Raw genomic sequence first — 27,862 nt, forward strand, 5'->3', positions numbered from 1 at the left:
CTACCTTAAAATGGGTAACTTTATGTTATATGAATTCCCCTCTTTAAAAAATAATTCCCAGAACAGGGAAGTGAGGTTATATAAGATCTGAATTAATTTTGTGAGCTCATTACAGATAGAGAAATGTTATTTTATTATTGCACCTAGTAGAGGGAAGTGGGGAGGAGTAGAAGACTATACAGGGTATCCCATCAAAGAAATGATTCCACTTTTACCAGATCTCAGAGCTTCAGTGTGTACCTCAAGGATATTTCTAATACATAAATTACTTACTATTTAGCTTACCATAAGTTATAATTAATTTAAATTTCTAAAAGACCTCTTTTAAACTATATTGGTTTGTCTTGAGTTGGCTTGAAACAAACCATTCCTTTTATCAGTGAGTTTAGGCAGATTCATTCATCTTTCTGTTCTCCACGTTTTTACAGAGAAAAAGGTTTGGGCTTATTACACCAAAAAAGCACTGAAGCCACAGTGTTTCTTATGGAAAGACAGGTCTCCATAATGTTATCTCTGATAAAGGGATAGCACTTATAGCACTTTTTTTTTTTTTGCTTGTTTTGGATTATGATACTCCAGTATGATACTTTTGCTCGAGCAAAAGTGCACATTTGAAGAGAAAAGAACAGAAATGGGAAATGGAGATTTAACACAGAGCAGTTTATCCTGGGAAGTAAAAGCTAGAGGGCAAGTGTAATGTTTATAGTGCATAGGAAGCATTTGTGTTATTTCTACTGTGACTAAATATTTTTGAATGTGGATGATAGGGTACCACAACTGATCAGAGGAACTAATAAACCAGGCAAGTGGGATGAGTCCCGGGACAGAGAATTATGTACGGTCAAAGGAAATTGGATGTGAAGAAAATGCTAGTTAGTTGAAATATATCTTGATCTTCAGAGAAATGTATTTTTTCCATTTAATCTTTTTAAATCCTACATGGGTCAGAACACATGCAATTTTTTAAATGTTTGTGTTTAAGAGAGTATATGTTTTATGTCAATTTAAATGTAGTTATCTTTTTTTTTTCAGTTTTACTTTTCATTTTACCTTTTAATTACCTCTTTGTTTATAAAGCAAAGCCATTGTATAAAAACAACCTCTAAATCATGTGTTTTCTTTCAGATATCCAAACCTTGAAACCTTTGCTGTAGATGTCAGGCTTGTTTTTGACAACTGTGAAACATTTAATGAAGATGATTCTGATATAGGCAGAGCTGGCCACAGTATGAGGAAGTATTTTGAAAAAAAGTGGACAGATATTTTCAAAGTGAGCTGAAGTTATAATAATCTCTCTCTTTTTTTCCTTTTAAACAAGGACAAATGAGACCAGCAATGTGAACTGTATTTACATAAATGTGCAAGGCACATACATAATGACTTTTTTTTCCTTAAAATAAGTATCACAAAAAAAAAAGAAGTATCAGAAGAATGATACCATTTTTAAAGGCTTCACTCCTACAACAACCAAGGCCCTTGGTTATTGGTTTGTGTGATTTATCAGCTAATTTAGGTAGAACAGGGAAGCACACCCAAAGAATTTTCAAAGGAAAGGGTGTTATAGTGCAATAGCAATTAAAATATATCAAATCGCACTGAATATTCAACACCAGAGCTCTAATGTGGGAAATGGTTCTCCTTTCCCTCTCAATAAATATCTATTTTTCATTTTTTTACTTTGTAGTTTATTTTTTAGTGAATGTATTTAATTTTATGAATTATTTATGATTAAACCACATCCAGAATCTTCGTTTTCTGTGAAAAGGAAGAACTAGAAAATTGCTTTAAATCTTGAAAATACAACAAGGAATGTTTTAAAATATAAAACAAAGCCAAGTTAAACTGTTTACACTGATGTGCTATAAAAGCACCAAAAATAAACTTTACTGTAGAGTTACAAGTACATTTATATATATGTGTGTATATATATATATGTTGCTGCATCACTTGTGTAGTTAAATTGTATTTCAAGACAGTGAAGAAAAATTGACATGTATATACTGTTCATTATTGTTTATATTAAGTCTTGTTTTAAATATGTATTATGTGTATATATTGTTTGGAGACATTATTGTTTATGCCTTAGAAGAACTGTAGCATTTTATTTTAGTCTGAAGGTAATTATAGCTATACAGCTTGTACAGTAATTATCCTCTACCAACACTGTGGCGTCTCCTTGATCTTGGTAGTGCCTGCCTTTGAAACAGGGTGTAGGGGATATTAGTTTTCCATTTTTCTATTTTGTTATATAATTTTAAGCCACCAGGGCCTAAATTAAAGTATAATCATTTGTATCCATGTGGAATAAAATTGTGACAATTTCCTACACACACAGTATTTTTTCATAGAAACATTTCCTTCCCATTTGCCTTGCCTCAGAAATAAATTTAAAAGACATTTGTAACCACTGTGTTTTATCTACTGTGTGTTGTGGTGGCCTGTTGGAGGCAAATAGATCAGATTTTTTTTTGTACGTATGTAAGAGTACTTGAAATTTTATTTAAAATAAAATGTTGTGGAAAAGGTAGCATTCTTTTTTTTAGGAGTGTTATTTTTCACTACTATGTGTGGCACGGATACAATAAAAGACTTTTACAAACTAGTTTTTTAGTTTTTCTTAATGAACCTGAATATGTATTCTTTTCAAAAAGATAGTTAATTTAAATTTGATTTTTACAAAATCCTAAAGGTGGAGAGGCAGACGGTAGTTCAATGAACATTGAGCGGGATGGAAGAGGGTGGTTTTAAGTCAAGTGTTGTGCCTTTCATTAGTACCTGAGCCTCTCTGGACCACATTTTGTTGTTGTTGTTGTTGTTGTTGTTTACATTTTCAATATGAAAATATTAGAATACATTTTAAAAGTCTTGTTCTGATATGAGAAATGTCTCTATTGGTAGACATGTAACCAATTGTAAGTTGTTGTCAATAAGAAATACTGATCATATAGATTAATAAGTCATGAGCTACAAATTCAAGCTTTCATGAAATATGATTTGATCCCTTGCTGGGCTCTCAGGAATCATTGCTGAACAAGACAGGGAGAGGCCCTTCATGGAGCTTCCAGCCTAGTGGAGAAGAGGTCCTGAGACAATATCCTTAGAAAATGGCTTTTAATAGTGAAGGGAAAATAGAAACGTTTTGAAGAAAATATTCCTAACTTTAAAATGCTCTGAGGCCACCTGAATATTTTCTAAAATTTCTAGATTGTTTGTGGAGACTTATATGAAAATGAGCTGTTATTATGTAAATATGTCAGTTTCTGTTTACCAAATATTGCACTTATGCCTCTAGGGGCTCGTGCTTAATCAAAAAGACCATGTGGTGAAAAGAACAAGGTGGTGCTGTGAATAAAGTGTCTGGTTTTTGTGTTTATGAACTACCAGATACTCCATGGGGAGTCTTCTTCATGGGGTGTTGTGCCTTAGAGATGATACATGCTTACATTAATTTATATTAGATGCTATATAAGAAGCTTGATAAAAATATGTCCGGTGTCTGAGGAGTTCATAAATGAGAAATAAAATACTTAAACACACAAAGCACAATTTTTCAAGAGTGATAATTTTCTTTTAAAAATAAGTAAGTTATCCCTAAAAAAAGGAAAGCTTAGTAAATATTGGCTCCTTCATTGTTCCTCAAGAGGGGTAGCTGTTCGAGAAGTGGGCATGATCAGAAACAATTGTTAACTATACATTTATGGATCATTTTTTATGTGAATGAATCTTGCACTCACAGTGCCCTGGGTCGGGTAAACCAGTATCATTGTTCCCTTCAGATATAAAACGTTTTCCTAACCCTCTGCTATCACATAATTGCAAGTATATAAAACATACTTCAATTAAGATAAACTACGCTTTAACCTGAACCTTCTCCATTTTAGTTTGGTCGCTCTGTAAATTATAAAACACTGGCTTGCTCTTGTGATTAGATTTAGATCATTACTCAAGTAGTAATCAATTAAGAATAACCAAACAGTACACTACGATTAAACCCAGAAAAATAATCATCTTTTTGAAACAATACATAGAGAGTAATTTAATATTTAGTTAGTTGATAACCATACTGAAAATTAAACAAGTGAAAACTCATCCATGGGTATACCTTAAACTCATAAGAAGTAATTTACTATCAATGCAAGGTGATCGCTTTTTCTTGTTTCAACCCCAAAATGAAATCTGTTCAAAGCACTCATTTAAATCAAAATTATGAAGGATCTCATATGTACCCCCTCTGTGCTCCTTCTCTTTTCCATCACCTCCATCCTTATCACCTTTGAAAAAATTTAAAATCCTGTTCATTTAGCTCAGGGAAATCTGGTATCAATCATTTACTCCTTCTGTAAACTTTATTGGTGGGCTACCTCTCTCAAGGTCATTTATATCTTAAATATCTCCCTTTGAGTAATGAAAGAAGCTTGTGTTCTGTTAAAAGAATTTCATTGCAACAAGGAGACAAAGGAGGTTTTTTAAAAGAATCAAAGTTTCCCTTCCACAGGAATATGATTCATCAAAAAAAAAAAAAAAAAAAAAAAACCAACAACACTGGGAAACTAGTAGAATCTTATCTACTAGGAATTTTGTTTCAATAAAATCTCTTAAATCTCCTGGGCTACATCACAACCTTAAAGAAAAAAAATTTTTTAAGCTTCAACTATATAAAATTGAGGTGACTCTTCATGTCACATTCTTCACAGGATTCTTGTAAAGCCCTTCTTTTATTCTTTTACTTCTTCATTCAGCAACTCTTCAACTTCCTTCCTGTCAAATACAAGTACTTTTAATATGTCTTTCCAGCTAACCTTTTATATATTCATTTAGCAATACATTTATCTTTACAAATAAATGGTGTGGAAAGTAGTGTTTTTTGAAATTTTTATCGGTCGTAGTACACCATATATTTTTCTATTTCTTTTGAGTCGGAAAAAATAATATGGAAATCTAGTTCATTACTCTTGATTGCTGCAAGGTATTCCATCACAGGCATATACCACATTTCACTTTCGAATTTCTATTAAGAATGAAAACCTAAGGGGCACCTGGGTGACTCAATCGGTTAAGCATTTGACTTTTGGGTTTGGCTTAGGTCATGATCTCAGGGTCCTGGGATCAGGCCAGGCCCCCAGTCAGGCTCCGCACTTAGCAGAGAGTCTCCTTGAGGATTCTCTCTCCCTCTCCCTCTGCCCCTCCCTCTGCTCACAAGTGCTCTCTCTTTCTCAAATAAATAAATAAATCTTTAAAAAGAAAACCTAAGTTTCTTGTAATTTCTTGTCACTGCATAAATGTCTTATTGAAGAGATTTCCAAATGATCTTCACTTTCTGGTATTCATGCCCTTGTATAATCTGATTCCACATTGTATCAGGGTTAGAACCATAGCCTGCGAATTCCCAGTCTAGGTCATAAAGTACATTTCTGCTTCCACCTTGTTTTCTTGGATCATTTGCTCTATGTAAACTCAACTATTGTGTTATGAGGACACTCTAGCAGCCATATGACTGCAGCATCTTAGAAGTGGATCCTACAACCCAAGTTAAACATTTGGATGATTAGAGCCCCAGCCATCTGGACTACAATTTCATGAAAGACCCTGAGCCAAACTACCCAGCTAAGCCACTCCTGAGCTGTTTGGTTTGTTGGGTTTTTTGTTGTTGTTGTTGTTGTTGTTGTTTGTTTTTTGATTGAAGGAGAGTTGATATATTAGTGTCAAGTGTACTTCATAGTGATTTGATATTTTTATACAGTATGAAATGATTCCCTCAATAAATTGTAGTTACTATCTGCCACCATACAGTTATTTTAATATTATTTATTATATTACCTATGCTGTATATTATATCCTCGTGACTTTAGAAGTTTGTACCTCTCGATCCCTTTCATCTATTTCAGTCCCCACAACCCCTCCCTCTTCTGATGACAGTATGGTTCCTGTACCTATGAGTCTGTTTCTATTTTGTTTTTCCACATAGAAGTGAAATCATATGGCATTTGTCTTTCTCTGTCTAACCTAATACCCTCTAGGTCCATCTATGTTGTCATACACGTCAAGATTTTCATTCTTTTTTATGCCTAAGTAATATTCAGTTGTGTGTGTGTATACACATCTTTATCCATTCATCTGTTGACATTTAAGTTGCTTCCATATCTTGGCTATTGTTACAATGAACATAGGGGTGCATATATCTCTTCAAATTGGTGTTCTTGTTTTCGTCAGAGAAGTATCCACACATGGAATCGCTGGATCTTTTGGTGGGTTTTAATTTTTTGAGAAACCTCCATGCCATTTTCCAGAGTGGCTGCACCAATTTATATTCCCAGTAGTGTACAAGGCTTCCCTTTTCTCCACCTCCTAGCCAATACTTGTTATTTTGTCTTTTTGATAATAACCCAGGCTAACCAGTGTCAGGTACTAATTGATTTGCATTTCCCTGGCAATTAGTGATGTTGAGCACCTTTTCATGTGGCTGTTAGCCATCTGTATGTCTTGTTTGGGAAAATGTCTATTCAAATCATCTGCCTTTTTTTTTTTTTTAAGATTTTATTTATTTATTCATGAGAGATACAGAGAGACAGAGAGACACAGGCAGAGGGAGAAGCAGGCCCCATGCAGAAGCAGCCTGATGTGGGACTTGATCCCGGGACTCAAGGGTCACGCCCTGAGCCGAAGGCAGATCCCCAACCACTGAGCCACCCAGGCATCCCAATCTGCCCATTTTTAATTGGATTTTTTAAATATTATGTTGTGTGAATTCTTTATATACTTTGGATATTAACCCCTTATTGATGTATGACTTGCAAATATCTTCTCCCGTGCAGTAGGTTGCCTTTTTTGTTTTGTTAGTGGTTTCCTTCACTGTGCAAAAGCTTTTTAATTTGATGGAATCCCATTTGTTTATTTTAGTTGTTGCCCTTGCCTGAAGAGACTGGTCCAATAAAATATTAAGATTGATGTCAAAGAGCTTACTGGCTTTGTTTTCTTCCAGGAGTTTTATGGTTTCAGATCTTACATTCATGTCTTTAATCCATTTGAATTTATTTTTGTATATGGCATAAGATAATGGTCCACTTTCATTCTTTTGCATATAGTTGTCTAATTTTCCCAACACCATGTATTGAAGAGACTTGTCTTTTCCCCATTGTGTATTCTTTCCTCCTTGGTCATAGATTAATTGACCATATATGCCAGTACCATACTATTTTGATTAGCATAACTTTGGATTATACTTTGAAATCCAGAAGTGTGATGCCTTCAGAGTTGTTCTTCTTTCTCAAGATTGCTTTGGCTATTCCAGGTCTTTGTGGTTCCATACAAATTTTAAGATTGTTCTATTTCTGTGAAAAAAAAACATTGGAATTTTGATGAGCACTGACAATCTATAGATTGCTTTGGATACTATGGACATTTTAACTATTAATTCTTCCAGCCCATGATCATGGAATATCTTTCCATTTATGTCTTTCATCAATGTTTATAGTACTTGGTTTTCAAGTCTTGCACTTTTGTCAAATTTATTCCTAGGTATTTTATTCTTTTTGATGCAATTATAAATAGGATTATTTTCTTAATTTTTGATATCTCATTATTAGTGTATAGCAATGGAACTGATTTCTATATGTTACTGATTATTGACTCACAGAAACTATGAGATAATAAATATTGTTTTAAGTCACTCCGTTTTGGGTAATTTGTTACATAGCAATAGAAAACTAACAGACTGTGTGTGATAAGAGTTTCTCTAGGATGTACACAGGTTAGGTAATATGAACACTTTCCATGCTATGGCCCTACTGCTCTCCAAATGATTATACCAGTTTACATACCTACCAGTAGTGAAAGAGGATTCTTTTTCCCTACATTCCAATCAGTGTTCAATATTTATTTGTATTATTTTCACTAGCAATTTATTACAGATTTTGAATTTGAATACCATGTTTTGAAAAGTATCAAGCAATCTAACCATATTAGCTGCTTCAAGTCTGATGTGCATGTTCATAGTTTTGTTTTTAACGTAAATGTCATATCTAACCCTATCTGCTTTCTAGGGTCTGTAAAAACTGCACCAAATTTTATTTTCAGCTGGTGATATTCAGATGAAACATTTGCTCTAGTTAGCTGAGAAAGCTGATCTTGCTAAAGAAAAGCCTGAATAGAAAAGGTGAATAGAAAATATTGAGAGTTCTTAGGTATTGCTAGGACTTGTATAGATTCATGAGTTACTATAGCAAAAGTAGTGCTTGGAAGTATGGTGGGTAAGGAGTTGGCTAAATGCAGAGTTAGAGGAAAAGGTAATTTGGATCCTCTGGACCTTCATTGGAAGAGCATTTTGCACCTTAGCATTTACATCAAGGGGGTAGAGAGGGGCAACTGGGTGGCTCAGTCGGTCGGTTAGTGGCCGACTCTTGATTTCAGCTCAGATTAAGAGCACAGGGTCGTGAGACTGAGCCCTGAGTCAGGCTCTGCACTCAGTGGAGAGTCTCCCTGAGATTCTCTCTCTCCCTCTGCCCGCCCCAATGCACACACACACACACACACACACACTCTCTCTCTCTCTCTAATGGATAAATCTTAAAAAAAAAAAAAAAAAAAAAAAAAGAGGCAGTAGCAAAATTAATATCTGAGATCGTTTGTATTTTACCTTGACCATACACTTGAAAATCATTTGAGTTGTTCTCATTGGATAACTAAAAGTGTTGTGGAGTATACTAGAAGTTGTAGATCACTCATTCTTTAACTTTTAAAAAAATATATATTTATTTATTTGAGAGAGTGCCCGAGGGAGCAGGGGGAGGGGCAGAGGGAGAGAGAACCCTTAAGCAGACTCCCTGCTGGGCAAGGAGCCTGACAGGGCTCAATCCCAGGACCCTGAGATCATGATCTGAACTGAAATCAAGGGTCAGCATCTTAACTGACTGAGCCACCCAGGTGCCCTCATTCTTGAATTTTTTTTAAAAAATTATTTTTTTAAGTAAAAAAAAATTAAATTAAGTATCAAGTTCGATACCTAAGGGTATTCTTATTCTCCCTGAACAGACTCCTTACCATGTCTTTAATAAAAAAAAAACAGCCCTAATAATCATGGTCGTAGATATCAAAGAATATGGTGAATCTTGAGGGAGAACCCAGTAGTGAATGACAAAGGCTTAAGGCTTAGAGCCAATTGGGAATCTATCTTGGGCTCTGAAGTGAAAGGAAAGCTCAGTAAGTCCCTAGATCACCAAAGGATCATGAGATATTTACACAACAGAGGCTTGTATGGAGATAGCATAATGCCTGGAGAGGCTATATACTTATTCTAGTGATTCTTTCAATTCTCAAAATACATTTACAATTCCTTTTTAATACTGCTTTCAACATTTGTGATACACGTTTCTGAGTTCATTAGAGCAAATCTCAATTACTTATTACTTCTATTATATAGAAGTGACTTTTTAAAAAGTCAGATTCTAAAAAAAAGTTAAAAGTAAATAAAAAGATTCTATTCATTAAAAACTATAATGTGGGTGCACCTGGGTGGCTCAGTAGGTTAAGTGTCCAACTCTTGATATCCTTTCAGGTCATGATCTTGGGCACCTGAGGTCAACCCCACTGGGGCTCCGCAGTCAGCAGGGAGTCTGCTCTCCCTCTCTCTCTCTCTCTCTGGCGTCGTCCACTTGCACACATGTGCATTGTTCCTTTCTCCTCAAATAAATGGATAAATCTTTAAAAAAAAAAAAAACCTATCATGTAGATCTTTATTAATATTTGTAAATTAAGTGAAAGAAGGGGGTTATACTATAGAATTATAGTAATTCTGTTAGAATATATTGAATACACTTAGTATGGGGAGAATTCTAAAGGGATGTATAAAAATGTTCACAGTAGTTTCTTCTCTGGTTGGTAGAATCTGGGAAGACTTTAACATCTTTGTCATCTTCCTTATCCATATATCATACCTTTGCAACAAATGTGCATTATTCTTATTTTAACATTTAAAAAGACCCAACCAAGTAAGGTAAATTTAGCTGGTAAAAATAACTGGTGAATACACTGAATGATGCCATTTAAGGATTAAAGATTGAGGCATAACATAGTTGAGGTGTGACTTACTTTCACATCTGTTTGCAAGTTAAATAGTTTTCTGTTGTATAGATATTTTCCAAGTGGAAGATACTTTATTTAGTAGCTGCCTTGTATCCTTATTTCCTTCCATCCATTCTTGTAGATGTTAGTTGACCATACGCTTCAGGGGAAAGTGGGCCCTTTTTTCAGCTCCAAGAGTGTAATTAATGACAATTCTTTTCCTTCTTGAAAGTATTACTTTTTTTTTTTTTTTTAAAGATTTTATTTATTTATTCATGAGAGATAGAGAGAAGTAGAGACACAGGCAGAGGGAGAAGCAGGCTCCATGCAGGGAGCATAAGGTGGGACTCAATCCCGGGTCTCCAGGATCACGCCCTGGCTGAAGGCGGCACTAAACTGCTGAGCCACCCAGGCTGCCCTTGAAAGTGATTACTTAACAAATGGGCATGGAATACAATTCTGGGCAAGGACACATGAGAGAAAGGCTGCTGGAGGACTTCTGAAGAATTGTCCAGAGGAGAACTATTCAAAATGGGCATCAATGTTTGTCATACTTTCTTCTTATGTAATAAAAAACCATGAATCTGAAACCAAAAATTCGGGTTTGTTATTTTTCAGAAATGCATTTAACATTTAACATCTTGAATTCTCTTAAAGAGTTTTAATAATAATAAAGAATTTTAGAAAATGAGAGAAATAAGAAAGAAATTTAAGTTAAATTATGAGTAGTCAGGATTTAAGAATCCATAAACAAGAAAAATACTTCTGGTACCAAAGAGGAAGAAAAGGCCAAAGCATACACCCCCAACACATCCCTGAGTATTTCCCAAGCTTATCCCTTGGCTGGCCCAAGTTTCAAGCCTATTTAGAAGTCATTCCTAGGCCTCCTGTTCTAATCACTCCAGTGCCTATCATCTCTCTTTTGATCTCTTGTCTATTCTCAGTCATATATTTTAGTAATCAATGACTGACTGATTCACGCCCATTCTGTTCCCATTGCAATTGTATTTTGAGAGCATGTATTGCTAACTATGTAATTGAAAAGCTATTCTTTTTTTTTTTTATGATAGTCACAGAGAGAGAGAGAGAGAGGCAGAGACACAGGCAGAGGGAGAAGCAGGCTCCATGCACCGGGAGCCTGACGTGGGACTCGATCCCGGGTCTCCAGGATTGCGCCCTGGGCCAAAGGCAGGCGCTAAACCACTGCACCACCCAGGGATCCCCTTGAAAAGCTATTCTTGGGCAGCCCAGGTGGCTCAGCAGTTTGTTGCCTTGAGCCCAGGGTGTGATCCTGGGGTCCCAGGATCGAGTTCCACATCGGGCTCCCCACAGATAGCCTGCTTCTCCCTCTGCCTGTCTCTGCCTCTCTCTCTCTCTCTCTGTGTCTCTCATGAATAAATAAATAAAACCTTTTAAAAAAACTGTTCTTTATATCATTTTAAATGGCTTTATATTCCGTAAGTGGCACTATTACAAAAAAATGATTGGAAATTAAAGATAAAATAGGATTAATTATTGACCACAGTTACATAATTAAAGCAAAGAATGCATAAAATACAAATCTTTAAGATTCTAAGTTAAAGTTCCAACTATTTGACACTCTGTGAAATGAGATAACCAGTTCACTAAGGTGACCAAAGATTTCTACAAATTCTTACAATGTTTCTTTAGTATATTGGCAAGATATTTTAATTAACATCTCCTAAATCACAAATCCATAGACTAGAGACAAGTTTACAAAAAGACTTTCCTCTCTGAACTTGCCTTTCTCTGAAACTAACCATACTGGTCTCAAGATCTCTGTGCTAAACAACTGGCATGTGTAGGCAGGGAGTTGCTTTTACATAATTTACTTAAAGAATATTGTAACCGATTTGCCCATCAAATTGGTGAAGATTAAATATTACTCAAGTCTGTCAAGAAGGTGGAGAGACAGGCACAACCATATGTTGCTGAGTACAAACCATACAACCCCTCTGAAAAGCAACATGACAATATTTATTAGGAATCTTTATACCCTTATGCCCAGTAATTCCATTTCTGTTTGACAATTTCCTTAGTAAGTGTTCATGACTGTGGATACAGATTTATATACAAAGTCATCTGATCCAGTATTATTTACAATAAGCACCAAAAATACTGAAACAACCGTTCAGCAACAGGGGAAATATTAAATAAATTGTGGTATGTATTGTGGACTCTTAGGCAGAAAAATAATGAAGCTACTAGGGAAATTTTAGATATGGGAAATAGGATATACGTTTGAGTTTTAAAGGCAGTTTCCAGGACTTTCTGTAAAATTACTGATATTTTTATGAGTAAAAGACTGAAAGAAAATATTACTTCTGAATGGGCTTTTTCTTTTTTTGAAGTATAGTTGACATACACGTTAGTTCCAGGTGTACACACAGTGATTCAACATTTATATATATCTTGAAGTGATCATCATGATAAATCTAGTTGCCATCTATCATGTCCAAATTTGTCACATATTTTAACTATATTCTCTATGCTGTACATTGTCTCCTCTGTCTTACTTACTTTAATATCTGTCCCCTATTTTGCCCATCCCTCACCTTTGGTGACCCCCAGCTTGTTTTCTGTACTTATTAGTTGGTTTATGTTTTGTTTTTTAGATTCCACAGGTAAGTGAAATCATACAGTATTTGTCTTTCTCTGACTTCTTTCACTTAACATAATAACCTCTGAGGGGGTTATCTTTGAGTGATGCAATTATTAGGTATCTCTTTTATGTGTATCTTCTATATTTCCAACAAAGAGCTCTATTATTTATACAGCCACAAAATTTTTTCTAGAAAAACATTGTTTTGGCAATATTTGGCATGTTATTAGGTGTTCCAAATCTCAATCATGATATACTCCTTAACTTAAAAATCACAGTAGCATCTCAAATCATGAATTTTGATCTCCCCTTTCGTCTTTTTCATTACAAATAATTTCCAGTGATCTCAATTTCATCTTTAAATGTGAGCATTGTAGGTCATTACTCTTCAAATATATGACTTTGGTTTTCTTTTTTTTTTTCTAATGTTTCCTCATTAAATTCTAAAGTTGCATGGATTAAAAAGCTATCGCCTGATGGCTGATTTTATAAAACAATTCTTAAAGGAAAAGACTGGATTATAGAATACTACCCTTATCATATAACTGCAAACTGGATATGCCCTTAACTTATTTTTAAAGATCTTATTTATTTATTCATGAGACACACACAGAGAGAGGCAGAGACACAGGCAGAAGGAGAAGCAGGAGAGGCAGAGACACAGGCAGAGGGAGAAGCAGGCTCCCTGCAGGGAGCCCGACGTGGGACTTGATTCCGCCACCCCAGGATCAGGCCCTGGGCTGAAGGCGGCGCTAAACCGCAGAGCCACCCCGGCCTGCTCTGCTCCTAATTTAAAAATAAAGTCTGGTCAACAGAAAGCAAAATGATTCCCTTAAAAGCGACATTTGGTGCTATTACTTCAATGACTCCCCGGAAGAAAAGCACCAGTTAGGTTCCAACAGGGTCTTATAACTCTTCAGTACTTACTGATCTTCTTAAGGAGCAGAGTCTCCGTACTACGCAATAGCAATAGCTACTGTGGGCTCCGCGGAGGACTGGAGAAGGACGGTTCGGGAGGCAGCATGTGTTCTGAAACAAGAAGGGGTCTTGTGCATGCTGCTTAGTTGTAGTTTGAAACCGATCTAAGCTCAGGACTGTAGTAGTGTATTTACAATCTGCCCACAGGGTCACTGCAGGAAATTATTTTTGTTTTGACTGATGTTACTATAAATAAGTCCTAATACATAGCAAAATCCTTTTTTAAATGAAATCCTTTTTACTTGACCAAACTATATCGACTTTTTAAAAATCAAGTTTTTATTTTATTTATGATAGTCACACAGAGAGAGAGAGAGGCAGAGACACAGGCAAAGGGAGAAGCAGGCTCCATGCACCGGGAGCCCGACGTGGGATTCGATCCCGGGTCTCCAGGATCGCGCCCTGGGCCAAAGGCAGGCGCCAAACCGCTGCGCCACCCAGGGATCCCTAAGTCAAGTTTTTAGATTTGCCAATAAATATAACAACTAGGAAAATCATCGGCAGCTTTCAAAGTTTCAACAGCTGACTGTATTCCTTAAATATTAAGTAGTCTTAGAATGTTCACAAAATTTTTAAATAAGAGCCACCTGTATCTTTGATTTCCATCTGAACGTAGCCCTACGGCGTCATGCACTTCCCCTGCGCGTGCGCTCAGTTCACAAGTGTTAGCAATGCTTACGAACTTTTTGCTGCACGTGTTTTTAATCTCAAAAGGGACCGGAGGATGACTTTGTGGCCACTTACGGCACCAAGGTCTACCCGCGAGCCTGGAGACACACCGGAAGGTGGGAGGACACGCGCAGTAGGTTCGGGCGCTACCGGCGTCCGCAGGGACCCAGGACGCGCAGGGCCGGGGCTCCGGGCGGGCGGGCGGCCGCAAGCCTGCGCGCCGAGGCACCGGCCGCTGCGGAGCAACCACGGAGGGCGGGGACAGGAACACGGGGGCGCAATACCGGAGCAGGGGACTCAAACACCCGGAGCTGCAAGCCCCGCACAGCCGCCACCACGCCACCTTTGAGCTTCGGGACTCCAGCTCCCCCACCCGGGATCCCGCCAACACAGGCCCCTCCCGAAGCTCAGCTCGCGGGCCGCACGCATGCGCCGTGGCGCGGCGCGCGCTCGGGGCGGGGCCTGGCCCCTCCCTTCCGGTTTCCCCGGCAGCGGCCCGGCCCCGCACCTGCGCGTCACGTGACCCCGCGCGCCCGGCGTCTTCCAGGGGGACCGGGTGCGGCCGGCGGCCCGCGGGGCGGCGGCGGCAGGTGGGTGAGCGCCGCGGGGTCGGCGAGGAGCCTCCGCGCCCGGGCTGTCTGAGCCTGTGCCGCTTGCTCGCTGCCGGCTTCCAAGCGCGCGACGGGGGCCGGCGAGGCCCGGGGGAGCGGGACGCGGCGGGGCGACGGGGGCGGGAGCCCGGGCGAGGGGCCGGGCGGGGGGCGAGGCGGGCCCGGCGGGGGCCTGCAGGGGGCCGGAACGGGGCGGGGGGCGGGGCCTGCGGGGCCGGGTCGGAGGCCGGCGTCCCGGGAAGGCGGGGCTCGGGTCGGCTGGTCGTCCAGTCGGCTGCCCCTTTGGACCCTACGTATGGGGCGTCATCGCGGGGCTTCATTTGGGGGAGACTTGGGGCACACTCGGGCCGGCCGGGCGTCGGGCGGGGCGCGCGTGGGCGCTGCGGGGAGCCCCGCACTGCCTGGTCCCGGTGCAGCGGCACAGCTGACCCCGCCCCAAGGACGTTCCGCGGTTTCTGTTTTGTGTTGTTGTTGTTGACGTTATTGGACTTGATGTTTTGGGGGAAAAAGAGGCTAAAGATTTGGGATACAACAAATATTGGAAAAGAGCTGCCCCATCTGTGTAGCGTTCTGCAGAGATGTAAGCTGTAACGAAGGGTTTGGATTTTAATCTGAATTTGTAAATTTGTTCTCAAGTGCAGTCTGGCTACATTCATTTTTTTTGCCACTCTGTCTCTTTGGTTTCCTTGATCTATTAAGTTGCTTCTTCACCTCAAATCTTTTATATCATTTTATTCTTTTTTTAAACAAGGTGGCAGACCACGGCAGAGCTTCCAGCACCGCCGCTGAAATTTTGAATGAAACCGTTTCTTAGACTTTCTGAGGGAACCACGCAGCCCATGCACCTTAGAGGCGGAGCCGAATGTGGCCCTGGCTCCGTCCGTAGAAGGAACGGCTGAGCCAGTTTGTTGAGAGTGGAAAATCTTTTTGAGTTGAGATGAGCAGATCTGGAATGAGGCATTTTTGAGAAGTGATTAGTTAAGAGAGAGGCTTCAGAGGTGAAATAAATACCCGATGTTTTGGATGTTCAGCGTCAAATCAGTTGGAAGTTACTTGACAAGATTCTTAGGAACTAATGGAACGTGATTGGCGTGTCACTTGTGACTGTGATCGTTATTAGAGTTTATAGTCTTATCGGTGTTTTCGCTCCAAAATTTCTTATCTTGGGAGCAATAGTTCTCTAGGAATGTAGGAGCTTCACTGAGCAAATTCTTAAGTTGATTTTGACTCTTTCGTATGGATTTGAGTTGCATTTATTTGATTCTAAGGATGAAGTAACCTTTATTTAAAAATTGCAGGACATTTTGCCTCAAATAAAGAACATGGTGAAACTAATTCACACATTGGCGGATCACGGAGATGATGTCAACTGCTGTGCGTTCTCCTCTTCCCTCTTGGCTACTTGCTCTTTGGACAAAACAATTCGCCTGTACTCCCTAAGTGACTTCACTGAGCTGCCCCACTCGCCACTGAAGTTTCACACCTATGCTGTCCACTGCTGCTGTTTCTCCCCCTCGGGACACGTTCTGGCTTCCTGTTCAACAGATGGTACCACTGTCCTATGGAATACTCAGAATGGAGAGACGTTGGCAGTGATGGAACAGCCCACTGGTAGCCCCGTGAGGGTTTGCCAGTTCTCCCCAGACTCCACTTGTTTGGTATCAGGGGCAGCTGATGGCACAGTTGTTTTATGGAACGCTCAGTCCTACAAGTTATATAGGTATGGATATTTACACCCTTTCTGTTCTTAATCCTATTAAGAAGTGTGCAAAAATAAAAATAGAATACTTTGATGACATTAAGAAGCAGATAATTTTCACACATCACAGGGAAAGACATTTGACCTGTCTTCTGAAAAATCATAAAAACAGATGTTTTAAATGGTTCTTACAGTAGATTTGCTTGGCTCTGAGAGTTTTAAATTTCCAGTCTTTCTCTTGTAAAATAAGGGTTAATCTTGTTAGACTTTTATGGATTTTTTTACTTTAAGAGCGAGACAAAGAAAACAATCTTTTGAAAAAGATCCAGTAATTTTAGACTTTGTTTTTGTCACTCATGACTCAAGTGTTCTCAGTAACAGAGTAATGGTAAGTAAGTCTCACCTAAGAAACACAACTGTTTCCTGATGAGGATTCTTGCTGGGTGAATGATCAACCCCAGAAGAAAGACCCTTGTGATTAGTGTGGTGTTGTGTTTTCATGTAAAAAGAACAAAAACCAGGGGCACCTGGGTAGCTCAGTGATTGAACATCTGCCTTTGGCCCAGGCTATGATCCCGGGATCCTGGGTTCGAGTCCCAAGTCGGGCTCCCTGCACGAAGCCTGCTTCCCCCTCGGCCTCCGTCTCTGCCTCTCTGTGTTTCTCATGAATAAATAAATAAAATCTTAAAAAATAAACTAATTTAAAAAATCTGAAAAACTCCTTTTAGATGAAAATACATCAATTGATTTTTATTGGTAATGTTCTCTTGGAACTTGCCAACATGAAAGTTATGTACTTTTATGTATATTGTAGTGAACTATGTATCGCATAAAGTTTACCATTTTTAAGTTACAGTCTGGTGACCTTAAGTAACTAAGAGCCATAAACTTTTAAATGTGACCAAGTAAAAAAGCCTAATATACTTTCTCCTGTCCCTGCATCATTCAGAGCACATGCCAGCTGGTAAACAACTGTGCTTATTAGATTTAGGTCTGTGGCTTGAAGGAGGCAGTGTGTTTTAAGTGGCATTATTGAACAGTTTAAAGAGCTCAGAAGGAATGAGGTATCTTTCAAGTTTTTTTTTTTATATGAATGAAATATATCTGTCAACTAAGAAATATTCTTTTTCACTTACCAGGTGATGAATTCTCTCTCTACCATTACTTCCCTAATGTATGCTGTAAAAAGTTGCCACTGCAGTAGATTTAAGTACTGGATGGGACACTGCAGTGATTGCTAGACTTTTAGCAGTTTCTTTTTCCTAGTTGAGAGAATTAAAATCAATATTGTCAGCACATTGCTTCCTTATCTTCCCAAGATAATTTAAAAAACTTGTTCACAGCATTTTCTTTTCATAAGAATTTATATTTATTTATGTTTAATATTTGAAGATTATGCTTCTAGGTAATTTTATTTATGTTTTTAAGATTTTATTATTTGACCGATATAGAGAGAACACAAGCAGGGGGAGTGGGGAGGGAGGAGCAGGCTTCCAACTGAGCAGGGAGCCCAACGCAGGACTTAATCCCAGACCCAGGATCATGACCTGAGTCGAAGGGAGATGTTTAACCAACTGAGCTACCCTACCGACTCAACTTTTGGGTTATTTTATTTTATTTTATTTTATTTTTTAAAGATTTTATTTATTTATCCATGAGAGACACGGAGAGAGAGAGAGGCAGAGACACAGGCAGAGGGAGAAGCAGGCTCCATGCAGGGAGCCCGATGTGGGACTCAATCCCATGACCCCCGGGATCACGACCTGGGCATGAAGGCAGGCCCTAAACCGCCGAGCCACCCAGGCTGCCCTGGGTCATTTTAATACAGAAGTTGAAAGTACTTTTGACCCCAATAATATGTTTTCCGTAAAAATGGTTTTTAAAAAATGTGGGACCACAGTTAATATTTTGGTTGGCAGAGCTTTTTTGTTAAGTTTTATAGATTTTAATACGTTCATACAGAATTGCCATATGGAAAAACGTGAAGATACCTGGACTTTGGTTTGGATTTGTATAGTTTAGGCTTGAATAGGTCACTTAAAATAATGTTTAAATCCTATTTTTGGAAAAGCATATCTAAGTTTATAGCATATAATATTTTATTTCTACTGACCTTTCTAGTTCTCTGATAGCCATTTGCCTTGTTTTTACTATAGCAAGGTTCTGTTAAAAATTGTAATATAAGGTAAAATATACTCTGAAATGAAATGAAGCCCCTCCCCCCACCTTTTTGCTTTTATTTCAGATGTGGTAGTGTTAAAGATGGCTCATTGGTGGCCTGTGCGTTTTCTCCGAATGGAAATTTCTTTGTCACTGGTTCCTCGTGTGGAGATATAACAGTGTGGGATGATAAAATGAGGTGTCTACACAGTGAAAAAGCACATGATCTTGGGATTACCTGCTGTGATTTTTCTTCACAGCCAGTTTCTGGTTGGTTATTTTACTCTTTTAAGCACTAGTAGTCCCTATTTGTAATTTGTGTATGACTTTTAACTCTTTTATTCGTTTTCTTTAGTAAAATGAGAAGGCCTTTTAATTCATTTCTTTTAAGGAAGCATTCTTTTATCTTGATTAAAATGAAATCATGAAGAAATGTCACTAGGGAAAATCAGGCTCTTTAATATATGTTGGGGATGACTCAATTTTGTACAGTAGATCTGGATTCCTTGAATATGGTAATTTAGAGGACTTAACCCTGTTGAGTATGCTGTGGGTTTTAAAATACAGCATATGGCTCTCCAAAGACAAATGTGAAATTAAAAGAATTGGAAACAGAAGCTAAACTTTCAGTTTACCAATTTAATCTTCCAAAAGCTAAATTTATAAAATAAGATGTTTGACAACACAATTAGCTTTTAGAAAAAGAAATACAAACTCCTGAATATAGACAGACTCATGGTTTTAAATAGATAACAGTGAATTGGGGAGCTTTCCTCTATTTCAGGATGTTAGGATGGAAGTTGCTTTTGCTGCTTCCATTGTTGCACCATCAGTGCTGTCCTATTAGCAATGTAATGTGAACTACATTTGTAAATTTAAGACTTCCTAGTAGTAGGTGAAATTAATTTTAATGATATAGTTTACCCAATATACATGTAAAATATTTCAATAATTAAGATATTTTGCTAATTTTTTTTTGGTACTAGGTTTTTGAAATCTGGTATGTATATTATGTCACATTTAAATTTGTTCTAGCCACGTTTTAAGTGTCCAGTAGCCACGTGTGGCTAGTGCCTACCTTATTGGACAGCTCAGGTCCAGAAGGTGGGCAGAATGGTTTTGGCACTCCCCTATTTCATCCATCAGTGACTGATTAAGGTAAGGTATAAAATACCAAATCCAAAACACAAAAGTTCCTAAGTATTGGACACATTCTGTGTCCCTGCCTCCTCAAAGCTCACTTGGCCTCAGACATTCTCTTGCCACTCTGGTCTCCTTTTGTTCCTTGAATGTTTCTAAGATTTTTCCAAGGGTTTTACATATGGATTCTTCACCTGGTTCACTCTTAGTTATCCTTTAGATTTCAAGTAAAAATCACTTCAGATGAGCCTCCCCTGTGCTTACCCATATAATTGTATCCTGGTGCGCGTCAGTGCGAAAACTTCCTTTGAGGAAGCTGCATCTGTGATGTTTAGGTGGAACTCATATAAAATTGAGTTGATGATATCAATATTGGCATTAACCACAAATATTTAGGAACTTATCTAGTGTGTATATAATTATACACTGAAATTATCTCAGCATTAAAAGCTAGTGGAATATTTGTGACACCAAATATACTGATTTCCTTCCCTGATTTAATTTCTACCAAATAAAACAGATTTATGTAATTTTGGATTTATGTAATCCCAGCCTTTGCCTTGATTAAATCAATGGGGAGGGAGGAATCTCATTATTACTCTTTGTGAATTATAGACTAAGTTTTTAAGAAGTGGGTATATCCTTTAAAAAAAAAAGAAAGTTGAGAATAATTAAACATTTAATACTCATACCTTTTCTTCCTAATCTTTTACTATCAAGTGCTAGCTAGCCTCACAGACTCTAAAATTGGGTTGGAGGATGCCCCGGGCTTACTGGCTCAATATTGGCCCATGGACCCTTGATTTAGGTCCTTAGTGGAAGGTAAATGAAAAGGTATTTGGTTGTAGTAACATCAGTGGCCAGAGTTACAATCCTGTGATGTGCCTTGTTTAAAATGAATTCTTTAACCAGAATTTCATTCTGTGGTATAAGTTTAGTTAATATTACTTTTGTCTTTTTTTTTTTTTAAGATTTTATTTATTTATTCATGAGAGAGAGAGAGATGCAGAGACACAGGCAGAGGGAGAAGCAGGCTCCATGCAGGGAGCCCGATGTGGGACTCGATCCCGGGACTCCAGGATCACACCCCAGGCCGAAGGCAGGTGCTAAACCGCTGAGCCACCCAGGGATCCCCTTAATATTACTTTTGAATATGGTTTAAATGAATAGAATTAATAGATCTCAGTATAAAAAGTTGAACATTTTTTGGTTTAGATGTTTTACCAATTCTTGTGTATTTATTTTTAACAAATTTACATTTTTAGATGGAGAGCAAGGTCTTCAGTTTTTTCGATTGGCATCATGTGGTCAGGATTGCCAGATCAAAATTTGGGTTGTTTCTTTTACCCATATCTTAGGTATGTATTCAACAGGTAGTTCTCTAAAATCATTTGTGATCCAGATAAAATTTCTGTTTTAATTAATCTTTTTACTTAAGGAACTCTGGATATCTGAAAATGATTATAGAAATCTGTATTAATAAATGTTAATCAGTAATTACATACATATACATGATTTAAAAATTGGATGCTTACCGCTGATTATGACCTCAACACCATCACCACACACATTCCTGCTGACCAGAGGCAACCACTTTGCACTTCATCTGTTTGCAACTCTTGGTGGTTCTCAGTTTGCATAAATATTGTTTTACCACCATATTTTAAATTTATTCACTGCAGTGACTGGTTTTTGTTTTTGGTTTTTTTTTTTGACAATGCCTGGGAGCTCTTTCCTACATGTATTGCACTGTTCCTTCAGGCATCCTTCAGGCAAGAAATTTAGATTCAGAAAATAGTATTCCTTTAGGATTATTTCTTTAACAATTTCCTCCCATGTCCTCTTTGTAATAATTCTCATGAACTGAGTGTTGGACCTCCTGATTTCTTTCCCTGTGTTGCCTCCCACCCACCTCCCACCACATTTAATCTCTTTATCTTTTTTTTTCTACTGTATGAGAACACTTCTTAACTTTATCTTTTAACCTTTTGAATTTTTTATTCCATCATATTTTCAATTTCTGTAAGTTGATGTTCTCTATTTTTCTCAGTGTCCCCCTTTTATTTGATGAATGTGAAGATTATCTCAAAACTCAGAATATCAGAGGCTTTTTTTATTTTGTTGTTCCCTTCTGTTTCCTGATTATCTTTGTTTGCTTTTGAGTCTTTTTTTGTTTAGTCTGATCTTTCTCTTTCATAGGGTTACCTTCTTTGTCTGGAGATCCTTGTATTCCATTTAATATCTTATTAAATGTATTTTGATCCTTGTATTCCATTTAATCCAATGATCCTTGTATTCCATTTAACATCTTATTCCAATAATAAGATGTTCAGAAGTTCTGTGCATGTAGTGGTTTGTTGTTGCTGACTTCCCTGTAGGACGAGGAAGTGGCTTGTTGGCCCTTACCGAAGAGGTAATAGGGGCTTAGAGAACTGCATAGGCACTGCCAAGGAACTCCCCAGAAAGCCATTAGAAATGTTCTGCTTAGAGAGAAGCATCTGACTTTTGTGAAGCATGCTATGGGTGGGATGAGGGAGGGATTGGAGGTAAACACCAAGTGTTTCATAAACAGACTTTTTTGCTAACTTCTGTATTTTCAGGTTAATATCTGTGTTCCCCAACTATTGATAGTACTAAGTCTTTTTGAGGTATTCTAGGGCAGAATAACTTTCTTCTTGGCCGCAGGCCCTCCCTTTGCACTCTGGGCTGTTACTTCCCTGTAGCACCTCATCAGTTAATTTGCTTTCTGCCTTCTCAAAATTGGCTTTAGTTTCTGGATTGCTGATGCCTCTCTTTCCATTCTCTTCATTGTTGTGCTTTTATATATATTTTTTCGCTTTTATATTTTTATTAATTCTTTCACTATCATTTTAATGGGAATTCTGAAATTATATATGGTCAGTTGGCCATCTTCAGATGCCTAAAAATATAATTTGTTACCTAATAAGCTTCAGTTAAATTACAAACCACATTTTGTTGTTTATAATTGTTGTCAAAGATTAAACAAAGCTGGACACTAAAATGATAAGGATAGATTTTTAACCAGTAATACACTATTGCAATAGGGAGAAGAGTCCAACATAAACCATACTCAACATCAGTTTATACAGAGGTGACTGGGCAATTTGAAGGGAGAATGAGGGAATAAGGAGAGAGGTATGTGGGACTTTGTAGAGTCAGGGAAGTGAAAACTTACAAAGAACAGAAAGGAGGGGGGCCATGTGAAGCTCATCTGGGTTTGCTAACTGGCACTTAGTAGGGAGATTAGGCTCCTGCCCTCCTACAGGTGGGAGACAGGGGTCCTGTCTTCAGATGTTGGCTGGGACGAACAAAAGTTCTATTGGCAGCCTTGTATTTTCCCAGGCTGGTCCTTTAAGGGGCCCAGGGTCATCCTAGGCATGCAGCTGTGGGCTGTCAAAAACTATGTTAGTGTAAGTCTTTATAGGCCCCAGTCAGTGCCTTAGTTCAGAAGAGGGCTCAGAAGAGTCTGGCTAGAGTTTGATAAAAGAGAAAATCTTTGTCATTATACCAGTGTCTAGAGAAGGGCCCATTATCAGGAAATAATTTCTTTTTTGTGGAAATTCAGTTAGTTTATTGCCTACTAGGTTATATTTAGTCATTCTTTTAGTATGTTCAGTGACATACTGGTGAGGATCAGCATTCACTGGTCTGTCCTCTCTTTTTGCTCCTGCCAAAGTAAAATTCTTGTGAGAACCCATGAATATAGTCATATATGGGATGTTCTAAATATGTCTTCAATAACCTTTCAAAAGTAAAGCGTTCCATGCATTGTCTGGAAAATGTGTTTTTATACTGACTCTTTGAAAAACCTACTTAACAGTTTATAAACATGCAGCTAAAGCCTTTTTTATAAAGTGCTTCACATCACTCTCATCTGATTATTTTAATTGCTTATTTGTTAGGGAGGAATAGACAGACTTACAGATCTTATACTTGAGAATATAACCTGTGATGATATTGCAAGTTTTATTGGTTTTCATTTGATTTACGACTTAACATTTTTGCTGTGTTTGATTGATTGTGCCAGTTCCTAATCTGTATATTCCGTAGTGCCTTCAGTGACCACATCTCCTCTCCCAGACAAAAAATACATGTTTTTTTTTTCTATTTGTTGAAACTTTTACCTGCTCTAATGCCCTTTTTGTTTAATTAAATGCTGTTATCTTAAGAGCCATTAACACTTCAAAAAAGTTTTTATTGGGTCTGAGAAAATGAATCCATTTTATTTATTTCCTTCTCTCCTCAGATGAACTTCTTAATAGTAATTTTTATAGTAATTCTTAGTTTGTGACTAAGATACGTTGAATTCCATCAGTTTACCTTTAAAATAGTTCTTGTATTTCCAGTATTTACCGAAAGCATAAAATGGATTTTAGTGTTACCATACTTTGTAGGAGTATTATAAGATATCATTGGAATTATAAGATGTATAAATTATCATTGATTATTTTTTATTTATGGAAGAAAATATTTTCTTGATATCACATTTTAAAAATCGATCTTTGTTGAGGTATTTAGGCAATTTGATTCTTTTAAAGCATTTAGGTAATTGGTATATGAGTGTGTATATATCTGTGTGTATATAAAAATATACATTATATATATATATATACACATAAAAATAATAAAATGTTTTTAAAACTTTCTTTTTAAATAGGCTCCATGCCCATTGTGGAACTTAAACTTATGACCCTGAGATTAAGAGTCACATGCTCCACTGACTGAGCCAGCCAGGAGCCCTAAAATATATTTTATATTTTAAAAAATGAGATGCCAAGGTTGTCTTAATGGCTTAAAATTTTAGATGAGTCTAAAATTTTATATTTTTATGTATTTTATAGTTTAAAATTTTTTATTTTAAAAGTACTTGATCATTATAATCCCCCATCTCTGCTGAGTGCACCATTTTCTTTACCCATTACTGAATTTTTGAAACCACTTCATCACACTGCATTCCAATACCTGACTTGTGTGAAGATTTCTTTCATTTTTGTATTCTTTAGTCATTTAAAGATTATTAAATGAGTGAAGTAGTTTTGACTTGAAAATAAATTCTAAGCACAGTCAGCTTGCTAATTTTTCTTGCCTTGTTATTTGCAGGTTTTGAATTAAAATATAAAAGTACACTGAGTGGGCACTGTGCTCCTGTTCTGGCTTGTGCTTTTTCTCATAATGGGCAGATGCTAGTCTCGGGGTAAGCTATTTAGTTTAATTTCCTTAAACCATTTTGATATGAAATAGAACAGATATACAGAAAAATACATAAAACATAAGAGAATAGTTTGATAAATTGATGCAAACCTATGTAACCACTACTCAGGTCAAGAAATACAGTATCACTGGTTCTGCTTCAGAGGGCTTCACCTTCCAGATGCCCCTTTAGGGTGACAACACTTCTGGTCATATACTGTATCGCTTTTTTCTTTTTACTGATTTAAAACAAATCATATAATGTGTATTATTTTGTGTCTGGCTGCCCTTGGTCAACATGATGTTTGTGGCATTCATTCATATTAATGCATGTAACCGTGGCTTATTGATTTTCATTGCTATGCAATATTCCATTGAGTGTGTATACTATTAATCATTTTAATGTTGATGAATATATGGATTATTTTCGGCTTATTGATTTTCATTGCTATGCAATATTCCATTGAGTGTGTATACTATTAATCATTTTAATGTTGATGAATATATGGATTATTTTCATTTTGGGAGCATTACAATAATAATTTTTTTTTTTAAGATTTTATTTATTTATTCATAGAGACACAGCTAGAGACAGAGAGGCAGAGACACAGTTAGAGGGAGAAGCAGGCTCCATGCAGGGAGCCTGACGTGGGACTCGATCCCAGGTCTCCAGGATCATGCCCTGGGCTGCAGGCAGTGCTAAACCGCTGCACCACCGGGGCTGCCCTACAATAATAATTTTGTAAATCCATCTGTGTTTTCTAGTGTACCTGTTCATGCATCTTTGTAGGAAAAATACATAGGAATAGAATTTATGAGCCACAGAATAATTGTATTTTCAACTTTGGCAGGTAACATCAGATTGTTTTCCAAGTAGCCAAACATCCCTAGAGCTGTGTTATTTCACATCCTAGCTTATACTTGATACTGATATTTTTTATCTTTTTAATTATAGCCCTTCTTATGGATGTAAAGTGTTACCTTACTGCTTTTTAAATTTGCGTTTCCCTAAAACAATGAGATTAGAATCTTTTCAGAAGTTTTTTGGCCACAGGTATTTCTCCTTTAATGAAGTACCTGTTCATGTCTCTTGCTCATTTTCCTTCTGGATTATCTTTTTCTTATTGATCTATTGTTGAGATTATATATATTGTGTCTGTATTTCAATATATGAGCCACTTATTGGTTATATGTGTTGTAAATATCTTTTCCCTTCTGTGGATTTGTCTTTTCACAGCTTAATTTTAATATGGTCTTTTTTTTTTAAATTCTATTTATTCATTCATGAGAGACATGGAAAGAGAAAGAAGCAGAGACACAGGCAGAGTGAAAAGCAGGCAGAGAGAGAAGCAGGCTCCATGCAGGGAGCCCATTGCTTCCAGGTCTCCAGGATCACACCCTGGGCTGAAGGCTGCGCTAAACCGCTGAGCCATCCGGGCTGCCCTTCACAGCTTAATTTTAGTGTAATCAGTTTCTTTATGTTCTGAGTCATGAGAATATTTTCCCATATTATCTTCTAAAACCTTCATTGTTTTTTCTTTCTCAAATTTGATTTGTGTGTATCATGTACAGGAGTCCAGTTTTATTTCTTTCCATGTGGATATCCAGTTGTCCCAGTAATATACATGAAAAGATCATTTTTTTCTCCATGTTCTATCTTATCAGAAATCACTGACTATATATGTGTGGATCTGTTTCTCAGCCTATTTATTTCATTCTATTTTTCTCTTTATCCTTGCTCTAAAACCATTCTAAGCTATTCCTGGATTTTGATATTTCCATATAAATTTTAGAGTTAGCTTGTCAGATTGCTTCCAGCTATCCCCTGTACATATATAGACCCATTGGATTTTGATTGGGGTTATATTGAGTCTGATAATTTGGGGGATAATTGGCATCTTTATGATGTTGAGTCTTTTAATCCAGGAATATGGCATATTTCTCTGTTTATATTTGTTTTGATTTCTCTCAATAATTGTCTTCTCTGTAGAAGTCCTCCTCCTCTTTTATTAGATTTATTTCTAGGCACTTAATTTTTTTGTTGCTATTATAAAAGTCATGGGTAACATAGAGAAGTATATACAGAAAGACAAAATTAAGATCTGTAAGAATTTATGCATTTTTATGTACGAAATCATATCACATAATCATTTTTGTTTCTTCCTTTCTAATCATTGTACCTTTAACATCATCCTATGCCTTATTGAACTAGCTGTCAGTACAAAGGTAATGGAATTAGTGATAACAGCCAACATCTGATTCCTTTTTTGCAAAGGAAAGCTTTCATTATTAAGTGTGATCACTGTAGGTTTGGAGAGATAAACTTTTTTTAGCTCTTCTGTTCCTTCTAGTTTGTAAGAGGTTTTGTTTTGTTTTTATCATGAAGAAGTGCTATGATTTTACCTGATTCTTTTGAAATAATCATATGATTTTTCTCTTTTATTCTATTAGGGTGATAAATTATATTGATTTCTCAAATGTTAAACCAACCTTGCTTTGTTGGAATAAACATAATTTGGTCAAGACTTAACTATTTTTGTATATATCACTATAGAGAAGCCTGATTCTAACTAACTAGTATTTTTTCCACTGGCTGCTTACAGAACTTTCTCTTTGTGATTTTTTTTATACTTGATTTGTATTGAGATTTGGATTTCTTTTTATTTAGTTTGCTTTGGGATCCACTGAGCTTGTTAAATATGTGGAATGATAATT

At 37.2% G+C, this 27,862-nt stretch overlaps 2 protein-coding genes and 1 long non-coding RNA gene across 31 annotated transcripts in view; 2 read left to right on the forward strand and 1 right to left on the reverse strand.

The window, feature by feature from the left end:
• The window catches only part of BAZ2B (bromodomain adjacent to zinc finger domain 2B), a 294,178-nt gene extending 291,576 nt beyond the window's left edge, over positions 1–2,602 (forward strand). For all 23 annotated transcript variants that reach the window (XM_077883356.1, XM_077883357.1, XM_077883359.1 and 20 more), the window contains one exon: positions 1,126–2,602. In XM_077883356.1, coding sequence (XP_077739482.1) covers positions 1,126–1,279 — 154 coding nt within the window. In that variant the 3' untranslated portion in view covers positions 1,280–2,602. The remainder of the gene's footprint in view (positions 1–1,125) is intronic.
• A 1,983-nt stretch (positions 2,603–4,585) lies between these two features.
• Positions 4,586–14,776, reverse strand: LOC144304800 (uncharacterized). Of its 2 annotated transcripts, none has more exons than XR_013371768.1 (5): positions 14,611–14,776; positions 13,607–13,708; positions 10,084–10,640; positions 9,504–9,694; positions 4,586–7,328 (listed from the first exon to the last, which is right to left on the reverse strand). It is a non-coding gene; the product is annotated as an uncharacterized LOC144304800 (long non-coding RNA). The 2 variants fall into 2 exon arrangements; XR_013371767.1 differs by having other exon boundaries at positions 14,402–14,776.
• WDSUB1 (WD repeat, sterile alpha motif and U-box domain containing 1) overlaps positions 14,317–27,862 on the forward strand; it is a 54,584-nt gene continuing 41,038 nt past the window's right edge. Inside the window, exons 1-6 of one of the 6 annotated variants that reach the window (XM_077883387.1) lie at positions 14,317–14,442; positions 16,236–16,657; positions 18,882–19,066; positions 20,908–21,039; positions 21,202–21,294; positions 25,058–25,151. In XM_077883387.1, coding sequence (XP_077739513.1) covers positions 16,260–16,657; positions 18,882–19,066; positions 20,908–21,039; positions 21,202–21,294; positions 25,058–25,151 — 902 coding nt within the window. In that variant the 5' untranslated portion in view covers positions 14,317–14,442; positions 16,236–16,259. Of the gene's footprint in view, positions 14,443–14,763; positions 14,917–15,277; positions 15,518–16,235; positions 16,658–18,881; positions 19,067–20,907; positions 21,040–21,201; positions 21,295–25,057; positions 25,152–27,862 lie in introns of those variants that run through there. The other 5 variants (XM_077883385.1, XM_077883386.1, XM_077883388.1 and 2 more) reach the window with 5 other exon arrangements.

This window comes from Canis aureus, chromosome 34 (genome assembly GCF_053574225.1).
Source record: "Canis aureus isolate CA01 chromosome 34, VMU_Caureus_v.1.0, whole genome shotgun sequence".
Lineage (NCBI taxonomy): Eukaryota > Metazoa > Chordata > Mammalia > Carnivora > Canidae > Canis > Canis aureus.